At 45.6% G+C, this 19,744-nt stretch overlaps 1 protein-coding gene across 1 annotated transcript in view; it reads left to right on the forward strand.

Annotated features, from left to right (window-relative positions):
• Positions 1–19,744, forward strand: part of LOC146798576 (uncharacterized) — a 40,366-nt gene that overhangs the window by 4,230 nt on the left and 16,392 nt on the right. The window contains exons 2-6 of the mRNA XM_085627764.1: positions 504–556; positions 9,317–9,445; positions 9,876–9,921; positions 14,211–14,276; positions 14,455–14,500. Of these exons, the coding sequence (XP_085483890.1) occupies positions 504–556; positions 9,317–9,445; positions 9,876–9,921; positions 14,211–14,276; positions 14,455–14,500 (340 nt within the window). The remainder of the gene's footprint in view (positions 1–503; positions 557–9,316; positions 9,446–9,875; positions 9,922–14,210; positions 14,277–14,454; positions 14,501–19,744) is intronic.

Below are 19,744 nucleotides of genomic sequence, written 5' to 3' on the forward strand. Positions count from 1 at the left end.
ATTACAGTCTCCAGTGCACTACAGTGTAATAAATGGCATTACATGGGCACCTCAGAAGGAAGAAAATAGACCCCCAAGATCGACACGTCTATAGAACCCCTGATCACCCTGCTTCTTTGCTAAAAGCCTTCATGTCACAGCTGGTTCTATGTCACTCTCAAAGTGTCGACCAGAAAGTACAGAAATCGAATTTAGCCCTTGCTTGAGAGGTACGAATGTGCTGTTCATGCTTCACGTGTCGGTGGGTGATGTATTTAAGCATCCATTGTTTCTAGGATTTTTTTGTACCTAATCAATTTGCGGAATTTGTCCTGTTCGGGCTGATAGTATAAACGTGACTTTCCTCTTCAACATTCCTAATTCAGTAGCCAACATGTTTCATTGTTTCCTTGCAGGTGATGAATATTCATGAGCTTTCGTGTCGGGTGTGTGCCTTTAATTACATACTAGACAATGTGGCAGCGGTGCTATAAAACCTCTTTCGAGGCACACACATTTACCAGCACTTGGACAGCCCGGCACCTTCTCTGCCAACAATCCTCAGACTCACAGGAAGGTAAGTGCTTGAATGCGCGCTCTTTATTTGCGGAGGGTAGGGTGGCTGCCATGTTGGGATTTGAAGCTGCTGTAAAATAGCGACTGCTTTTAATTTTCAACAAACTACATTTGGAATGAGTACTATTGAATTTTCCTTAGAGTGTTAGTAAAGCGCCCTTTCTCTTATTGATCTGTAATATTTATAGATGCACGTGCTATTTAAGTGTTTGGGGGATATTCATATGAATTTTTATTCCAAGGTTTTTGAAACCCGGCGAAAGCAGTTCATATCAATCTCTCGGGTAGGATTAGTTCAGAGCTAGGAGTGTGTCTAGAAAAGTGACCAGTGAACTATATACTCAGTGTCCGTAAAGACATGCAGGGGAATCTAAGAAAGTCGTCAGGTTCTCAGTGTACCCTAGTGTCTCAACCCTGAAGCAGGAGTATACAGGCAATTATTTCCCACGGTTGGAGGTGGTTTGTATTCTAACTGAGTCAGTCATTTCATTTCATTTTAGTACTTTATTTCGGTCATAGACCATAAAAGTAACAATTCTTCAGTGGAAGTGCAAATACATCATACCATAAAAAGATAAAAACAATTCAGGATGTGTTACATACTCAGTAATAGCACTAGATTGATAAAAACAGTAAAACCAAACAGTACAATGTTATACTTTGATATCTAGAGTCAAAAAACAATTTATTTAAGATGGATGAATTATGAACTCAAAAACAGCACCAGTTAAGTAAAAGCAATAAAACCGCACCATACATTAAAGTACATTTGTGACTGACCAGTCAGAGGCCTAGGTACTGCCTACCAAGGGTCCGGCAGGTTGTCTGAAGTGGGACAGAGAGGATTTTGCTCCGAATGGGCCATATACTCTCGAGATACTTGCCTACAGTGAAACTTTAACAGAGGACGTATCTGCTCTACATATCCTCGAGGCTATCTTATGGTGGCGGGCTCCTAGATAACGACGTAGGGGAGCTATCCAGCTTTTCCTCTGTTTTTAGGTAGGGCAAAAGAACAGGAGATGGTCGGACGTTTCTTCACCCTAGCCACATAAGGGACACATTTTGGATCCACCTTGGTCAGGTTTCCATTTGAATGTGAGTGTAGCAAGACGGAGCGAACCTAGCCTGAACCTTAAATAAAGTGCTTTAGTTAATAGAGCATCTATCTCAGTCATGTAATTCTCAAACAGTGGTACTGGTTTGAACTCAAGGAAGCTTTCAGTCGGGTGCCCCAGGCCTATCTGGTTACATAGTTTAACCTCCTTGTTCTCCCAGTGGGCAAACATCAGCTTTTTATAGCGAGGGGAGTAATAGAACTTGGATCTAGTCAATGCTCATGCAAACCCCTGGAGCTGAAAAACTGCATCACAGAAGCCAACCACCGGATTTTTCGTCACGCCCTGTGATCTGTTCAAGACATAACTCAAACCGTCCCTGTAATGTTCAGATTCAGGAGTGGATCATACACAACACCTACAAAGGATTGGCTTTAGGCGGGTTACAGAAACTATAGGCCATAACCCTAAGTCTTGCTTAAAGGCTAATGGAGTACTTAGCGGTAATTTGAGTGCTGCTCTCAGGAAATTATTCTCGTCTTTTTTCATTCCATTTCGATTTCTTTGGCCCCAGAGCTCTGCCCCATATGTAGCAGCAGCTGCGGCTTGGGCCCTCCAGACAACAAGAAGAGTGGAGACTGGGTGCGAGTTGGTCTTAATTGCAAAATTTGTGCTTTTTACAAAGTAGTTGACCCAGGTGTTGCAGCTGGATAAGTGTATGCCAAGGTAGTCAAAGTCTGTCACTCACTCTAGTTCCACCCCCTCAAGGGATATATTCCCTATAAAGCCTCTATAGGGGTGGATGGCCATAAACTTAGCTTTGCTTTCATTGATTGCTAGGCCATCGTCTGAGTAAACTAAATTGAAGTTATTCAGGAGAGTCTCCAGGGTTTTGAGAGTCTTTAATGCCAACAACGTATCGTCTGAGAACAACAAAGCAGGTTTCTTGGTTTCTCCTTGTACCGGGGAATCATTGTCGCAGGCCAGTAGATAGTCAATACCCCATTAACAAACAGCAAAAGCAGCATGGGAGCAAGTATACAGCCTTGCCTTACCCCCTTATCTATCCCAAAAGCATCAGTGGCTTCCCCATTGGCTCCTCAACGGATTTGGGCAGAATTAACTTCAGTGGAGCTAAATAATTATATTAAGAAGGGGGCCAGGGAGTTCCAGGTCTCTGAGAATACACCATAGTTTATCTCTAGGGACCATATCGAATTCCGTCTTAAGGTCTACAAAAGCGATGTAAAGACTAGCCCCATTTAAGTCGACCTCCTTCTAACTTATTGGTTGGTACCTAAAAATCAGGTCGACCATACTAGTTTTGGTGTGGAATCTGGCTTGAAAGGATGTCAAAATCTTGGTTTCATTGATCCAGAGTAACAATCGGTGTAGTAATAGCTTATTTGTTTGAGTCAATGAGTCTAATTGGGAGATACTTTGCCGGATCTGTCTTTGGGCCTTTTTTAAGGTTAGAGATTCTTTCCGCACCTTTCCAAGATGTTGGGAGGTCTGCTCCTGCCATGATGGTATTATCGAGACGGGTAAGGTATGGTGAACAAATAGTGGATTCGGAGATGAACAGGCCCACTGGAATTCAAAGCTGTCAAGGGCTTTCCCCAAACTTCTGTGATTTGCGACACAGTGAAAAATTCTTCATTTCTGGAGGTGTGAGAGTTGTAGATAATGACACCGAGTGTTGTGGCTGGTAAGGGACCATAGTGATCTTGGGTCTCCGGATTGGGGTGGGAGGGGAAGAGGAGTATAGGGTTTTAAAGTGGGTTACCAGTTCTGGGGAGCAATGTTAGATTCAGGTTTCGCCCACACTGTCTTGGAGCCTTGTGAGATGACATGCCAGAAGGCTGCCTGATTCCCCGGGTACACAGCGTTCAACATTTCGGTCCAAATGGCCATATCCCAGTTTGATTTTGCACATTTTTTGACAGCTTAGCCGTCTGGATGTTGTTTGGCAGCCCACCCTAGATGGCACGGAGGAGGTGGCTCTTTGCTATTCTCCAATTTCTGTTAAACCGCGAGTGTGATGCAATCATAGTAGAGTTCTTATTTGAGTAGGGTTTGGTGAAAAAGCCTGATTCTTAACTCCGCGAACCAGTTAGCATGGACGTCCATTACCCTATCGGAAGGCAGCTCAGGATGAACTAATAGGAGCAAGATGTGGGGCAGGCCCTGGTGTATGTGGGCGTATGTATTCTCGTTATTCAATAAAGTCTCCCATCCTACCTTCCTTCAATCATTGCTAACTTATATATCACCACAGGGTAATCAAGGGTCCTTATTTGACCTGTCCATTTTGTCATGCAGTGTAAGAAACAGAGGAAAATGATCACTCTCCGTCCTATATAAACCTCCATATCTATAATGAGTTCCCAGAATCGGAGGTCCACAAGAAAATAATCAATACAACTCTGGCTGAAATGTTTTTTAAAGTTGGGCGCCTCTCTACATAGGATTTTACCCTGCCATTGCAGGCCCTCAGATGACAACATATACAGAGGTCCAGCAACTGCAGGTCTACCTTTGATGTGAACTTTAGACAAGGACCCGCAATCTGGGTAATACCCCAGTATTGATCTTCGTCACCGATTATTTCCCTTTGGAGGGTGGTAGGTTTGAAACGTGTTAAAACTCCCGGCTACAATTACTACTACCTCCCACTTGGATTTTGAGTTAGTAATATCACGCAGTTGGTCTAGAATGGAAGACTCTGCTTACTTGGGAATGCTCCTGCTATAATCATTAAAATAACAGTAGTGTTACATTTACCTAAAGGGCAACCTCGAGGCCAAGTAGATCCAGTGAATTGATTGGCGGTTGCTTAACGTGGTATCCCGGAGGGATCTTAATCCATGTGGATAAACCACCTGAAGTCTGACGGGTTTGGGTTTGCGAGCAGGTACATGAAATTTCTTATACCCTTTCCTATGGGTTGGGACAACCTCCCAGGACTCTTTAAACATAATAATATTGGCTGTGTATACAAAGGGCCCTGAGCCCCCCTGGGCAAACTTACTCCCCAGTCCCGCAAAGTTCCAAGAGATGATACAAAAATCACTGGACCTGCACGTCTAGAGAGTGGAAAAATTGTCCACTGTGCAAGATGCAAGAACTAGTTGGAGGAACCTACACTCGGGGCCGCTCTCGGTCATGACTGCCAATTGATGAAGGATTCACGGAACAATCCAGTCAATCCATACAAGAAAGAGAAGATGTGGTCTGAGGGTGCTCCTGTCTCTAAAGTCGGGGGACCCTTGTTTTGAACGGTATCTGGGAGTTATTGGGGGTAGAGGTTTGTGCCTGTAAAGACAATAGAACATTCACAAAAGCTTAATGTGAGAACTGTAAACTAATGTAGTCAAAGGAGTCAGAGTGTGAAATACGACTCGCTCTAATTATGTCAGAATGTATTACAGTGTAGCATTTAATCACGTCTCTAATCCAGTGCGTCACTTTATTTATCAGGGAAGCGTCATCTTCGACACACAAGGGCACCTTGGGATACCAGTCATATATAACATACAGCTGTGGGAAAAAGCGTTAGGGTTAGTATTAGACAATAGACAATTGGAAACTAGGGTGAGGCAGTATAGGTTTAGGAGTAAAATCAGGGTAAAGTAATGGAACCTGGTCATGTGAATCCTTGCAACCATCAACCTGGCTTGTCGATGAGTTTTCAAGGTGCTGGTATTTCGGCGAGGACTGTAACTCATCACATAGGTCCTTAATCTCAGCCCATGAAGAATTAGTAACTACCCATAGTTCTTTGATTGGGGCACAGGTATCATCCGCTACATCTGACCGTTGTGGGGGGACTAGCAAGCGCTCCGGAGTCATTTGGGGGTGTATTATTAGAGGCCAAAACAGAAAAATTATTAGATCATGTAACCACAGGTTCTAGTGGAATGTGGGATTTAGATGAATTAGAAGAAATACACAACGGAGAACTGCCGATAGTGGACTCCCCCGGGGCATTTCTTATTGAGCTAATTGTCATGAAAGAAGACCATTTGCCCTTCCCAACTTTTTTAAACAACTGGGCAACTTGTGTCTTTTTTGGCTTAGCACCAGAAGCATCAGGTTGAAGGATTTGATCTACCTCCTCTACAAGATGGTCTGTATCTTGTAGGGTACTGCTGTGGGATGGACAGACTACTGCCTTTTTCCCGGTTGGTTCACCAGTGAGTTTTTCGGTGCTTTTCCTTTTCCCCGACAGTCGACAGGTTAAATATCACTCTGCAATTATTTCAACTAAATAGTCATACTACAAATAACAGCCTTCCCTCCAAAAAACACAAACAATTGGCCAGGCTACAAGCTTATGTAGGAAAACCATGAGGGGTTACTATTATTTTAAATGCCTAATACCGCTTGCCTCAGTGGGGGAGACTGTTTGATGATGAGTCCTGGATCCGGTCTTTGACATATTTGGTCTCAGTCTGAAAGGACAGCCAAACAGGCACCACAAAAGTCAGTAGATATATGTTCGTAAGAGTTGACCTTATTTAGCATGGGGATTTGCAACTTGCCCACAAGGCCAAGGGGGGTGTCCTGCCCTCCATCTTCCTGTCGCTGACGGGCACAGGGCGGGGCTGCCATTGGCCCAGGCATGGCCCATGTGGCGCGACTGCTCACCACGCTTAATACCGCTTGGTAAATCAGGTGAGGGGGAAGACCAGGGACTGCCTCCTGGGGTCCTGGTGATGCTGGACTGTGTAGTGCCCTCTGAAATGCTGCCAATTTCACCCGTGGAGCCAGACTCCTCACCGTGCTTTATGGCGCTTGGTAGATCAGGTGAGGGGAAGACAAGGGACCTCCTCCTGTTGCCCTGGTGGTGTTGGACCATGTAGTCTCCTCTAAAATGCCACCAACTTCATCCGTGGAGTGGGACTCCTCGTCGCGCTTTATTGCATTTGGTAGATCACGTGAGGGGGAAGACCAGGGACTGCCTCCTGTGGCTCTGGTGATGCTGGACCATGTAGCCCTCTCTACAATGCCCCCAACTTCTGTCCTTTATTGTATGAATTCACCTACTTAGGCAAACTCCCACTCTCTGAAGTATCACGGATTTTCATGAATGAACGAGATGATGTGATTAAAGTACTAATTACGTTTAGACGGAACTGAGGGATTTGGTTCAGATAAGAACATGTACTCAGTAGTTATCAGCAAGCCTGGTCAACATTTCTAATACACCGGTGCAACATGCGTATTTTTATGAATTTTGCTTCACAATTGTTGTGTGAAATTCCCAAAACTAATCCCAGAGAGTACGGGAATAACACAAACGACCTGAATATAAGTAGCTTTTGTTCATGCCTCTTGCGTTTTCGCTCTATGTTTAAGCGCAAAATGCATCCTCACACCTAAAACGGACAGTTTCCACATTATTAAATCTGGCATATTATAATGGGTATGCGTGGAGTGGAAAAAACACATAAGAGAAAACAAGTGGGAGGCTTATAAATAATGAAAAATAGAGAAATGATCCCGAGAGAAAGGCTAGGAATAGACACAGTTAAATTACTTTTGGGCCAGATGTACGACCCTTTTTTGCGTCCGCAAACGGGAGATCCTCCCGTTTGTGGCCGCAAAAAAGTGTAATAGCATGTACAAATGCTATCTTGCGAGTCACTGACTCGCAAAATAGCATTTGCCACTCTCGCTGTTAGGAAGGGGCGTCCCTTCCTAATAGCGAATCAACATGCTATGTGCTAATGTTTTGCAGCCACATTTGCGGCAGCAAACCACTTGCCGTTTACCACCTACTTCAAGTAGGTGGTAAACCACTCGCAAAGGGGAAGGGGTCCCCCCCTTTGTGAGTATGTGGGGAAATATTTTTTAAGAGCAGGCAGTGGTCCCAGAGACCACTGCCTGCCCTTAAAAAAATTAAACTGAAAAGTTTCATTTTTCTTTTTTAAATGCATCCTGTTTTCCTTTAAGGAAAACGGACTGCATTAAAGAAAAAGAAAACTGCTTTATTAAAAAAGCAGTGACAGACATGGTGGCCTGCTGACCCCAGCAGGCCATCATCCCTGTGAATGCTAGCCATTCCTAAAGGGGTCGCAAATTGCGCCTGCCTCATTCATATTAAGGAGGCATGCAATTTGCGACCCCATTAGGAATCGCAAACAGTGTCTGAGACATTGTTGTGCATTCCAATGACCGAGTCACAAATGCGACGCAATTTGCGACTCGCTAATTGGCGGGTCGTACATCTGGCCCTTTGTCTAATATCAGATAGTGTTTTGGAAATTGAAACTGAAAGTCATGACGTCATTGGGCTTCTTAACCGTCATTGGTACACTCTTAACTGCCTAATAGAAATGGGGGAGGAGGATGGTGATGAAATATCAAGTGTAACTGTCACACTACAAAAATATCATATCAACAATACTGACAACCAAAATATCAGCTAGGTCAGTAATTGTTTGCTGTACTTATCACTACATATGTGTCTCTTGTCCAAAAATTGATTTTTAAAGTATGTAGATGTCAAGTTAAAATAGTAAATCTATACTTACCAATATACACGTAACCAGTGATGCAGTGAACCACCCCCTTAAGCAGCATATGCGGGGGTTGCTCATTGGGTGAACGAGCGGGGTAACTGGGTCCCCCAAAAACGTTAATTCGATGTGTATGGTGCTTTCCTGTCTGCAAACAAAATGCTAATAAATACGATTAGTTAAAAAATGGACATAGAGGTTTGGTAGGTGGGTTGACATTCATTGCAAAATAAACAGAGACATGATGAAATGTTTAAAATAGGGGAAATGCACAGAGAGGGTGAAATAAAAAAGTGAGCATGAGAAAGAATAGTAGGAAAGACCAAAATAAGGATGAGAGACATAAACATGGGTAGATGGAAAGAGAGAGGAAAGAGCTGGTGGTCAAAGGAAGGTTGCAAGAAATGAAGTACATGTCGAAAGATATAATGAAGAAAATGTGAAAAGTAGGATGGAAGGGTGAAAGAATGAATGGATAGAAGCATGAAAGATTGAGTAGGTGGAAGGACACAAGGATAGATGGAAGAGTGAAATGATCAACAGATAAAAGGGTGAATGGCAGGAAGAATGAAGAATGAGCAGATTGGTAAGATTGTAAGGAACGATGGTGAAAGGAAGAAAGGAAGGAAGGATGGATGGATGGATGGATGGATGGATGGATGGATGGATGGATGGATGGATGGATGGATGAATATATAAATGGGGAAAGCATAAATGTATGAATTGATGGAAGGAGGGTGAGAAGGTAAACAAAATTCTCCTAGGCGCAGGTTTGCTCACTTGGCATGCTGGGTGTGATCAGAGTTATGGTTAAAGTGAAGGTATTTTTATTTTCTTACTTCTCCCTGGAACCTACCTCCACAATATTTTGGCAGTAGATGTTTTTAGTTGCAACATTCTTGCAGCATGATAGTTCTTTGGTCGATATTCTGACATACAAGTGAAAAGATCAGTGAGCAAGAAAGGTAAGGCAAGCTAATGAGTGAAAGAAAGAGTCAGATTGCAGCATAAAACAGGGAAAGAAGCATTGACAACAAAGAAAAAGAGTTCAAGACAGTCAGGAGTGAAATGGCAAGGGAGACCAATAGAAAGAAAGAGTGGAGTTGAGAGGAACAAAATATATCAAACAAAGTTGTGCATTTGGGATTATCGAACTAACTAATCCTAAATTTTATGCAGGTCGGCCAACAAGAAAAACGCCCATCATTGGCTCATAAGAACATCCTTGGTGAGCCGTGGGACTGAATCCGAAGAAAACCGACAAGCAACAGAGTCATGGCCCAAGACAGAGTGCATCAGGACTGCCAGGTAAATAGACAGATGTAAAGAAACGTAGAAACATCAACAAATATCAGTATGGAATCAATAAGGGCTTCTACTATACTTGAAAGAGAAGATTGGAAGTGTGGTTCTCTTTCACTTCTAGAACATTCTTTGTTGGCTGTGGAAGGACAGATGTGATGCTCACAAATGCCACTATGAAACACAAAGAGGACCTATTGTACAGCATGGGCACACACACATATCTCAATGGAAAATTAATCTCGTTCTTTACTGACATTTTTAATTAGCATTTGTATAGCGCACCCTTATTGAGGCTTCGTAGCACATTTCATGGTTAAAGGCGGCATCAAGGCACGCCTGTCACAGCTCCCTGCTGGTACAAAGTAGACCCAAAGCTGCTCAATGCCCAACTTGATCTCAGTTCTAAAGCAATCACTGTCTTATGTCTCCACAGGACACATCAGTCAAGAGTTGCTGTTGCTGTGCCACTCAGTGTTTCAGTGAGTATTTGGTTATTTTACTTCATTTAAATTAACTAAGATTATCATTTTATTCAGGGACTTTCTTGGTGTTGGAGAGCTCTTGGTGTTTGATGGTTGAGTTTCCCTGGAAATGGAAATCATTTTATTCGGAAAAATAAGTTTCCAGTCACTGCTTTTCTCACAAATGCACATGAATTAGTTCCACCTTTGTGCCTAGTCACTGCTGAGCTTTTCCATGAATGGCTCACTGATGGAGTCTTCACCCTCATCTCCATTCATGCCTTGACATACCATCCGGCACAAACATCTGCACAGATGACAGGTCATTGCAGTCTCCAGGTCCCTGTGGTTTTGGGGACCTGGAGCCGTACTACACAGAAAACCTCAGGGGTGCAAAGGGCATGTGCGCCCGCTCTGTGCACCCCCGGGACACATTGGTATTACAGAATGGGCCTCAGAGGCTTCTACGGCCCACTCTGTGTTACAGATAGCTCTGGCGCACGTGGAACACCAGCGCTATCATCAGAGGGTATTTCCTCATTTGCACAGAGGCGTCAGCCCATGCACTTTGCCTCTGCGCCTGTGCCCTATTTTGGACGCAGACATGACTAAAGGCAGCCTTCTAGAGGGGAGAAAGGGGGTCCCATGGACCTCACAGACATCCCCTTGTGGGCGGGTGCAGTCACTCACTGCATCCACCTGCAAGGGGATTTCTCACCCCTCTTGAAAGTGCAAGTGGGTGCCACCTGCACAGTGAAACACGGAGCAGCTTTAAAGCAGCTGCGCCGTATTTATCTGGAATGCGCTGCCCCCAGGGCAGCACTGGTTCGCGGCTGCCCTAGGGGCAGAGCATTCATGTAATATTGCGCTCTTTCCCTGTTTGCGCACTGCACACCTATTTAATGGTGCACCATTGCACAAAGAGGGAAAGCCACCATATTTGTTACACGGCTCCAGATGTACTATGGGCTGAATCGCAATTCAGTTGGTGTTTGTACACACCGAACACCTTGTTACCATACCTTCCTTTTCGACTGTGATAGAGATATTACTCTTGAGCACAAAATGAACATTCAGTAGGATTTGCAGAATCCTGTCCTATTAACATCAATGATGCAGGTTTCTGTCTGCGAATGGTGCAGAATGGTAGGGACGGAGGACTGCAAGGGGCAGCGGACCTCATCCCTGCCTTTGCATTCTTAAACAACATTTTATTTTATCATTCCACTTCCTGTGCTTTATAGGAACAGGAACTCCAATAAAAAATAGAATACGCATTTGGCAAATGCCTCGCTGGGTGCATGCAGCAGTACCTTGGGACACTGGCGGGTCCCCATTCCCAATAGCCCACATTTGCAAAGTGGAAGCTGTCCCTCAGACGCTACTTTTTCTTATGAGAATGGATACCACAGCGTTGGGTGTTAGTATTCAATCAATGATTTACAGCAGTTATTTGTTGAGGCTGGGGCCTGGAAAGAAGGTTGTTTTCAGCTGGCTAGCTAGATTTGCTTGAATAGATCACCTACTAAATGATACAAAACGTTTTGAACTTAATGCATAATGGGGTTGGGAGCTCCAGAGGAGCCCTGAAGATAGAGATGATGTGGTCTTACTGAGGCTGGTGGTTGTATGGAGAATGCCCTTCTTTTGGGGTGATGGTGGAGTCAACTATGGGCCAGATGTACAAACATTGGGAAGAGTGATTTCCTAATTGCGATTTCCTGCAAATCGCAATTATTAAATCACTATTCCTAAGGTATGAAACTTGTTGAGTTTCAATTAGTGATTCCTAATGGGTCGTAAATTGACCTACCTCATAAATATTCATGAAATAGGTCGCAGTTTGCGACCCATTAGAAATCATAGCCATCACAGGGATGGTGGCCTGCTAGGGTCCACAGACCACCTTGTCTGTGATTGCTTTGGATTAAAGCAACGCTTTTTACTTTAAAATGCAGCCGTTTAACTTTCATGAAAAACTGAATGTTTAAAAAGAAAAAAATGAAATGCTTAAAAGTAAATTTTTAAGAGTAGGCAGTGATCTTTGGGACCACTGCCCGCACGTAAAAAATATTTGTGTTACATTCTCAAAGGGAAAGTGGTCCCATGGTATTCATTCCTATTTTGAATGGGTTACCACCAACTTTGAATTGGTGGTACAATATTTATGTTTTGTGAATGAAATTCGGTCCCAAAACATTAATACATACCACTGCGAATCGCTGTTTGGAAGGGATGCCCTAAACACTCCCCTTCCAAATACCGAATCGCAAACCAATCTTGCGATTCAGTAACAACTTAGAAGAGGGATCTGAGGTTTCCTTCAATATATTCTTAGAACGAAAGGCACATATTGAGTCGGATGCCAATACTTGCCTTCAGAGAGCACACAGGTAATGAAACCTAGAGTGAAACACGTGCTGGCAAAAAAGATTTTACATGAGTTCTTAACTTACAAAGTAGAGTAACAGTATGGCATGAACTTATTTTGCAATTGGAAATTATAATTCACTGCTTAAAATAGGTAAGAACAATAAATATGCAAAAAATATGTTTGAAATGAACTAAAAAAAAAAATCACTTGCTGTGTGCCTTGAAATATGTTTTGTTGAGAATTACAAGATGTAAAGGGCTGAGAATTATACAACAGGACGAGAAGAGAATTATAGAAATAAGTGGGGTCCGGATGGCCTTTAACCCCTTGGATGCTCATGACGGAGCGGTTCCGTCATGAGCATCAGTTGGGCTGTGCTCATGACGGAACCGCTCCGTCATGAGGACAGCCCCTGGGGGAAGCGCTGGCGCTCCCCCCCTGGGGCACCGATCGTGCCCCCACAGACGGGGATGGCAGCGGAAGAGTTTCCGCTGCCACCCCCGAGCCCCCCCACGCTTCCTGGTGACGTCAGCGCGCACAGCGCGCGCTGGCGTCATCAGGAAGTGCTCGGACGCCTGGAAGCCATTTGCTTCCAGGCGTCCATAGAGGAAGGTGAGTGGTGTTTGCTCCGGTGGGGTGGCGGGGGCCTTGTAGAGTGTATTGAGGCGTCGGGGGAGAGGAAAGAGTATTTCCTCTCCCCTGATGTCTCAATACAGGGCATTCCTGCTCCACGATCGCGCACAGCGTCGCGATCGTGGAGCAGGGATGCCCCACTAGACACCAGGGATGTGTTTTTTTTTATTTTGGAAGCGACCCCTTGGGTAAGGGTCGCTTCCTGGGGCCAATTATTATCTGTAGACTTTTCTGCCCCCTCTGGGGGCAGATCGGTGTTTTTTTTTCACCGTTTCTGCTCCCAGGGGGGGCAGAAAAGCCCACTAGACACCAGGGATATTAGTATTTATGTTGGAAGCGACCCCTTGGGTAAGGGTCGCTTCCTGGGGCCAATTATTATTCTGTAGACTTTTCTGCCCCCTCTGGGGGCAGATCGGTGTTTTTTTTTCGCCGTTTCTGCTCCCAGGGGGGGCAGAAAAGCCCACTAGACACCAGGGATATTAGTATTTATGTTGGAAGCGACCCCTTGGGTAAGGGTCGCTTCCTTGGGGCCAATTTATATCTGAAGACTTTTCTGCCCCCTCTGGGGGCAGATCGGTGTTTTTTTTTCGCCGTTTCTGCTCCCAGGGGGGGGCAGAAAAGCCCACTAGACACCAGGGATATTAGTATTTATGTAGGAAGCGACCCCTTGGGTAAGGGTCGCTTCCTTGGGGCCATTTATTATTTGAAGACTTTTCTGCCCCCTCTGGGGGCAGATCGGTGTTTTTTTTTCGCCGTTTCTGCTCCCAGGGGGGGGCAGAAAAGCCCACTAGACACTAGGGATATCAGTATTTATGAAGGAAGCGACCCCTTGGGCAAGGGTCGCTTCCTAGGGCCCCTAAATATTTGGAAGACTTTTCTGCCCCCTCTGGGGGCAGATCGGTGTTATTTTTTTGCCATTTCTGCTCCTGGGGGGGGGGGCAGAAAAGCCCACTAGACACCAGGGATATAAATATTATTGTAGGAAGCGACCCCTTGGGCAAGGGTCGCTTCCTTGGGCCCCTAAATTTTTTGAAGACTTTTCTGCCCGGGGGATCGATTTTATTTTTTCGCCGTTTCTGCTCCCACGGGGGGCAGAAAAGCCCACTAGACCCCAGGGAATTAGTTCAAATAAAAATAGAAGTGACCCCTCGCTTCCAGGGTGCAATTTGTTTTCTGCCCCACCTGGCACACAACCCGATTGACCATTTGGGTAGTGACATAGCATGTTAGAATGTTTATTGTTATATTTTTTGTGATTTCCAATTGTAATGTTTTTTTTTTGTTTACTTTTTTGTTCTAGGTGAAGGCTTTTCTTCTTTTCACGTTGCCGTTTTGTGGCTGGTGGTTCTGCTGTTTGTGTAGTTTGGTAAGAGACTTATTTTTGTACAATGTAAATGTGTTTGATTTCTCTGCCTGTTTTTTTTTTGCAAATGGTGTAATAATAGCAGTATGTTTGGTTTTTGAGTGTCAAAAACTTTTTGCATTGGTGCTCGATGTGTATTTTGTTGTCTTGTGAGTAATTTGTTTTTTTTTCTTCTTTCTAGTTTGATATCGTTGGTCTTTGCTGTGTCACTGCAGAGTTTATTTCTGGTGAGTGCAGCTGTCTCTTGTAATTGGATTGTATAGTTTTTGAGTACATTGATCTTTGTGATAAAGGTACACAATTCTTTACTTACTTGGTGTGCACATTGTTGGTTGTTGTTGACTTGTTTGTGCAGTCTTCCATCTTAGTAGGTATAATGGCTAGCCGCAGGATGACTGCTCAGCAGGTTGTTGGTTTGCTGTTTGAGTCTTCCTCTGATATTGGGTCAGAGACTGACTCTGCTTCTGAGGGAGAGGGGGCAGGGGAAGATTCTGGCAGTGAGTTTTCTCTCCGTATGGGGTCATCGGATGATGAAGATACTCTTAGTGCGGATGAAGTGCCTGTGTTAGAGGAGGAGACTGATGTGCCGATAGTGCGGCAAGAGGCATCTGGGCTGCAGCCTGCGGCTGCAAGGCTTCCCGTTGGTGTAGTGCGGCAAGAGACATCTGGGCTGCAGGCTGGGACTGCAAGGCTTCCCGTTGGTGTAGTGCGGCAAGAGACATCTGGGCTGCAGGCTGGGGCTGCAAGCCTTTCCGTTGGTGTAGTGCGGCAAGAGACATCTGGGCTGCAGGCTGGGGCTGCAAGTCTTCCCGTTGAAAGTGATGACCTCTGGGTTGCCCCTGGCATGGTGCAGCCGGAATTTCCTGAGTTTACTGGTGTTCCAGGGTCTAGAGTGAATACCGAGAACTTTTTGCCTGTAAATTTTTTTCAGTTGTTTATGGACGATGTGTTTTTGGCAGAGATTGTTGAGCAGACTAATTTGTATGCCGAACAGTTTTTGAGGGACAACAGTGCCAGTCTTAAGCCACACTCTAGAGCTACCCGGTGGACTCCCACAAATGTTGAAGAGATGAAGAAGTTCTTGGGTTTAACTTTTTTGATGGGCTTGCTAAGGAAGCCATCATTGGCTTCATATTGGTCTAGCAGTCCCTTGATGGCAACGTCTATTTTTCCGGCAGTCATGAGTCGTGACAGGTATTTGCTTCTGCTTCGGATGATGCACTTTGTAGATAATGGTTTAGCGTTGCCACGAGATCACCCTGATTGTGACCGTCTTTTTAAGATTAGGCCTGTCCTTGATCACTTTGTTGATCGATTTTCTGAGATTTATGCCCCTGGTAGAGAAATTGCAGTGGATGAGTCTTTGGTGTTGTTCAAGGGCCGCTTGGTTTTTAGGCAATACATTCCTAGTAAGAGGGCACGCTATGGAATAAAGCTGTATATGCTGTGTGACAGTAGGACTGGATATGTCTCCAATTTCAGGGTGTACACCGGTAAGGAATCTAGGTTTAACCTCCCTGGTTGTCCGTCCACTTTTGGAGTGACTGAGAAAATTGTTTGGGAACTTGGAAGAGGATTTTTTAACAAAGGCCACCATTTATATGTAGATAACTTCTACACTGGTGTACGGTTGTTCAGGGAATTGGCCAAAGTGGACACTTTTGCTTGTGGCACAGTCCGCTGTAACCGTAAAGGTTTTCCGAAAGAACTTGTTTGTCAAAAGCTTGTGCGGGGACAGTGCAGTGCGTTGCGTTGCCAGGAGCTTCTTGCTGTGAAGTTTACAGACAGGAGAGATGTCTACATGCTGACTTCCATCCATGATGAAAGCACTGCACCTGTGACTGTTTGGGGTCAGGTCGCTGAAGCGCGCAAACCTGTATGTGTTTTAGACTATAATAGGTACATGGGTGGTGTTGACAGAGTAGATCAGAGGTTGGAACCTTACACTGCTCTTCGTAAGGCTTACATTTGGTACAAGAAGTTGGCTATCCATCTTTTCCACTTGGCAATGTTTAATGCTTTTGTTGTGTTCCAGGATTCTTGCCCTGAGTCAACGATGACTTTTGTTAAGTTTCAGGAGTCTGTAATAGGCAGCCTTGTTGTAGTGGAACAGGCAAGTGTTCCTAGAGTTGGACTGGTGGAGGATGTTGCTAGATTGAAAGAACGCCACTTTCCAGATCACATTCCTCCCACACCCGCAAAAGATTTTCCCAGTAGGAGATGTAGAGTCTGTTGGCGAAGAGGTACGCGGAAGGAGTGTCGTATGTACTGCCCCGATTGTCCCTCTCATCCTGCACTGTGTCTCTCTGCTTGTTTTAGAGCGTACCACACGCGAAAAAATTTTTGGGAGGATTCTTGAGTGGTAAAGTGAACTGGCTGGTCTGTATTCTTTGGATAATTTGATTCTGTTTCAAGGTTGGTGTTAGTGCAATGTATTTAGTTGCTGATTTTCTGTTAGAAAATTTGTATCTATTTGCGATTTGTTTGTGTTTTTATTTTTTTCTAAAAAAATCCAAAATGTGATGGCGGTGTGTGTAGGCTTGCGCTTGGCTGTTGGTGTGTGTGGACTGGCACTTGGTTGGTGGTGTGCGTGGAATGGTGCTTGGCTGACGGTGTGCGTGGACTGGCGGTGTGCATGGACTGGCGGTGTGCGTGGACTGGTGCGTGGCTGGTGGTGTGCGTGGCTGGTGGTGTGCGTGGAATGGTGCTTGGCTGGCGGTGTGCGTGGAATGGTGCTTGGCTGGTGGTGTGCGTGGAATGGTGCTTGGCTGGCGCTGTGCGTGGACTGGTTCTTGGCTGGCAGTGTGTGTGGACTGGTGGTGTGTGCGGACTGGTGTTTGGCTGGTGGTGTCCGTGGACTGGAGCTTGGCTGGTGGTGTCCGTGGACTGGAGCTTGTCTGGTGGTGTGTGTGGACTGGAGCTTGGCTGGCGGTGTGTGTGGAATGGTGCTTGTCTGGTGGTGTCCGTGGACTGGAGCTTGGCTGGCGGTGTAGGTGGATTGGCGATTGGCTGCCGGTGTGCCTGGACTGGCGATTGGATGGTGGTGTGCCTGGACTGGCGCTTGGCTAGCGGTGTGCGTGGACTGGCGTTTGGCTAGCGGTGTGTGTCGACCGGTGCTTGGCTGGCTGTGTGTGAGTAGTGACTTTCTGCTGGTCACTACACACACTGCTAGCTGAGTGCCACTCCACGCAATCCTTCTGCCTGTGTAGTTGCTGTGTCTGGATTGTGGGCGTGTGAAAGTGATGGGCCCTTGAATGGCGCTGTGTGCCGGTGTGAGTTTTGTTATGTGATGGGCCCGCGGCTGGCGGTGTGAATGGTTTTGTATGTCTCACACGTATGAAAGGTGTATGAATGGCCTGTAAAGAGGTTGGTGCCTTGTCGTGGCTTTACAGCTCACGAGCTGTGAGTCAATGGTTCAGTTTCTTGCCCTTTCAATTATTACCAGTGCATTTCATTTTTTGTGAAATCACTTGGTAATACAATTTTATCTACTGAACCATCACTCACCCTCGTGCCAAATCCAACCAGTATGTGCGTGTGCTTGCGGGTTAGATGACTGTGCAGTAATATTTGTTTTTTTGAAGCAGGGTGTACCTTGTCCCTTTTTGGTGATTTTTGTACTGTGTTGCTTTTGTACCTGGTGGTGCGAATGGTCTTGTTTGTATCACGTATGAAAGGTGTGTGAATGGCCTGTAAAGCGGTTGGTGCCTTGACGTGGCTTTACAGCTCACGAGCTGCAAGTCATTGGTTTGGATTTTTGTAAATTTAATTATTGACAGTGCATTTCATATTTGTGAAATCTCTTGTTAATAAAATTTAATACACTGAACCATGACTTGCCCTCGTGCCAAATCCAACCAGTATGTGTGTGTGTTTGAGGAATAGATGGTTGTGCAGGAATCTTTTTTTTTTGTTTCTCTGCCAAGGTACACTTTCCATGTAAGAATAACCCACCAACTGTAGATATTGTCGAAAACCTTTGGGAGTTCATGGTGATGTCTCTCTAGTGATTTGAAAAATATTTTTTATCCCCATTGTCCTGTAAACCTCAAATTGTCTGCCACATTTTCTTTGCAGTATTATTCCTAAATTCTCACGCTGTAGTAACAATAGGTAATCTGGTTATGCAAGGGGGGTTACTTTTGTTTTTTGCCCAGGGCTCGGCGGCCATCTAGGGAAACCTACCAAACCCAGGCATTTTTGAAAACTAGACACCCGGCGGCTTCCAGGGAGGTATGGCTTGCGTGGATCCCCCAACGTTTCCTTACCCAGAATCCCCTGCAAACCTCAATTTTTGCCCAAAAAATCACTTTTTTCACACATTTTGGGGTGGGAAAGTAGTGGCATCACCGGGCTCACACAAATTTACCACCACCCAGCGTTCCCCCAGGTCTCCCGGTAAAAATGGTGCCTCACTTGTGTGGGAGGCCCAAGTACCCGCGGCAGGCAAGGGCCCCAAAGGTAGTGAGGCCACCTCAAGATGGCCTATCGCCAAACCACCTGGTTTTGCAAGGGGGGTCACTTTGGTTTTTGGCCCGGTGCGCGGCGGCCATCTAGGGAAACCTACCAAACCCAGGCATTTTTGAAAACTAGACACCCGGCGGCTTCCAGGGAGGTATGGCTTGCGTGGATCCCCCAACGTTTCCTTACCCAGAATCCCCTGCAAACCTCAATTTTTGCTCAAAAAATCACTTTTTTCACACATTTTGGGGTGGGAAAGTAGTGGCATCACCGGGCTCACACAAATTTACCACCACCCAGCGTTCCCCCAGGTCTCCCGGTAAAAATGGTGCCTCACTTGTGTGGGAGGCCCAAGTACCCGCGGCAGGCAAGGGCCCCAAACGTAGTGAGGCCACCTCAAGATGGCCTATCGCCAAACCACCTGGTTTTGCAAGGGGGGTCACTTTGGTTTTTGGCCCGGTGCGCGGCGGCCATCTAGGGAAACCTACCAAACCCAGGCATTTTTGAAAACTAGACACCCGGCGGCTTCCAGGGAGGTATGGCTTGCGTGGATCCCCCAACGTTTCCTTACCCAGAATCCCCTGCAAACCTCAATTTTTGCTCAAAAAATCACATTTTTAACACATTTGGGGGTGGGAAAGTAGTGGCATCACCGGGCTCACACAAATTTACCACCACCCAGCGTTCCCCCAGGTCTCCCGGTAAAAATGGTGCCTCACTTGTGTGGGAGGCCCAAGTACCCGCGGCAGGCAAGGGCCCCAAAGGTAGTGAGGCCACCTCAAGATGGCCTATCGCCAAACCACCTGGTTTTGCAAGGGGGGTCACTTTGGTTTTTGGCCCGGTGCGCGGCGGCCATCTAGGGAAACCTACCAAACCCAGGCATTTTTGAAAACTAGACACCCGGCGGCTTCCAGGGAGGTATGGCTTGCGTGGATCCCCCAACGTTTCCTTACCCAGAATCCCCTGCAAACCTCAATTTTTGCTCAAAAAATCACTTTTTTCACACATTT

Source organism: Triturus cristatus, chromosome 9, assembly GCF_964204655.1.
Source record: "Triturus cristatus chromosome 9, aTriCri1.1, whole genome shotgun sequence".
NCBI lineage: Eukaryota > Metazoa > Chordata > Amphibia > Caudata > Salamandridae > Triturus > Triturus cristatus.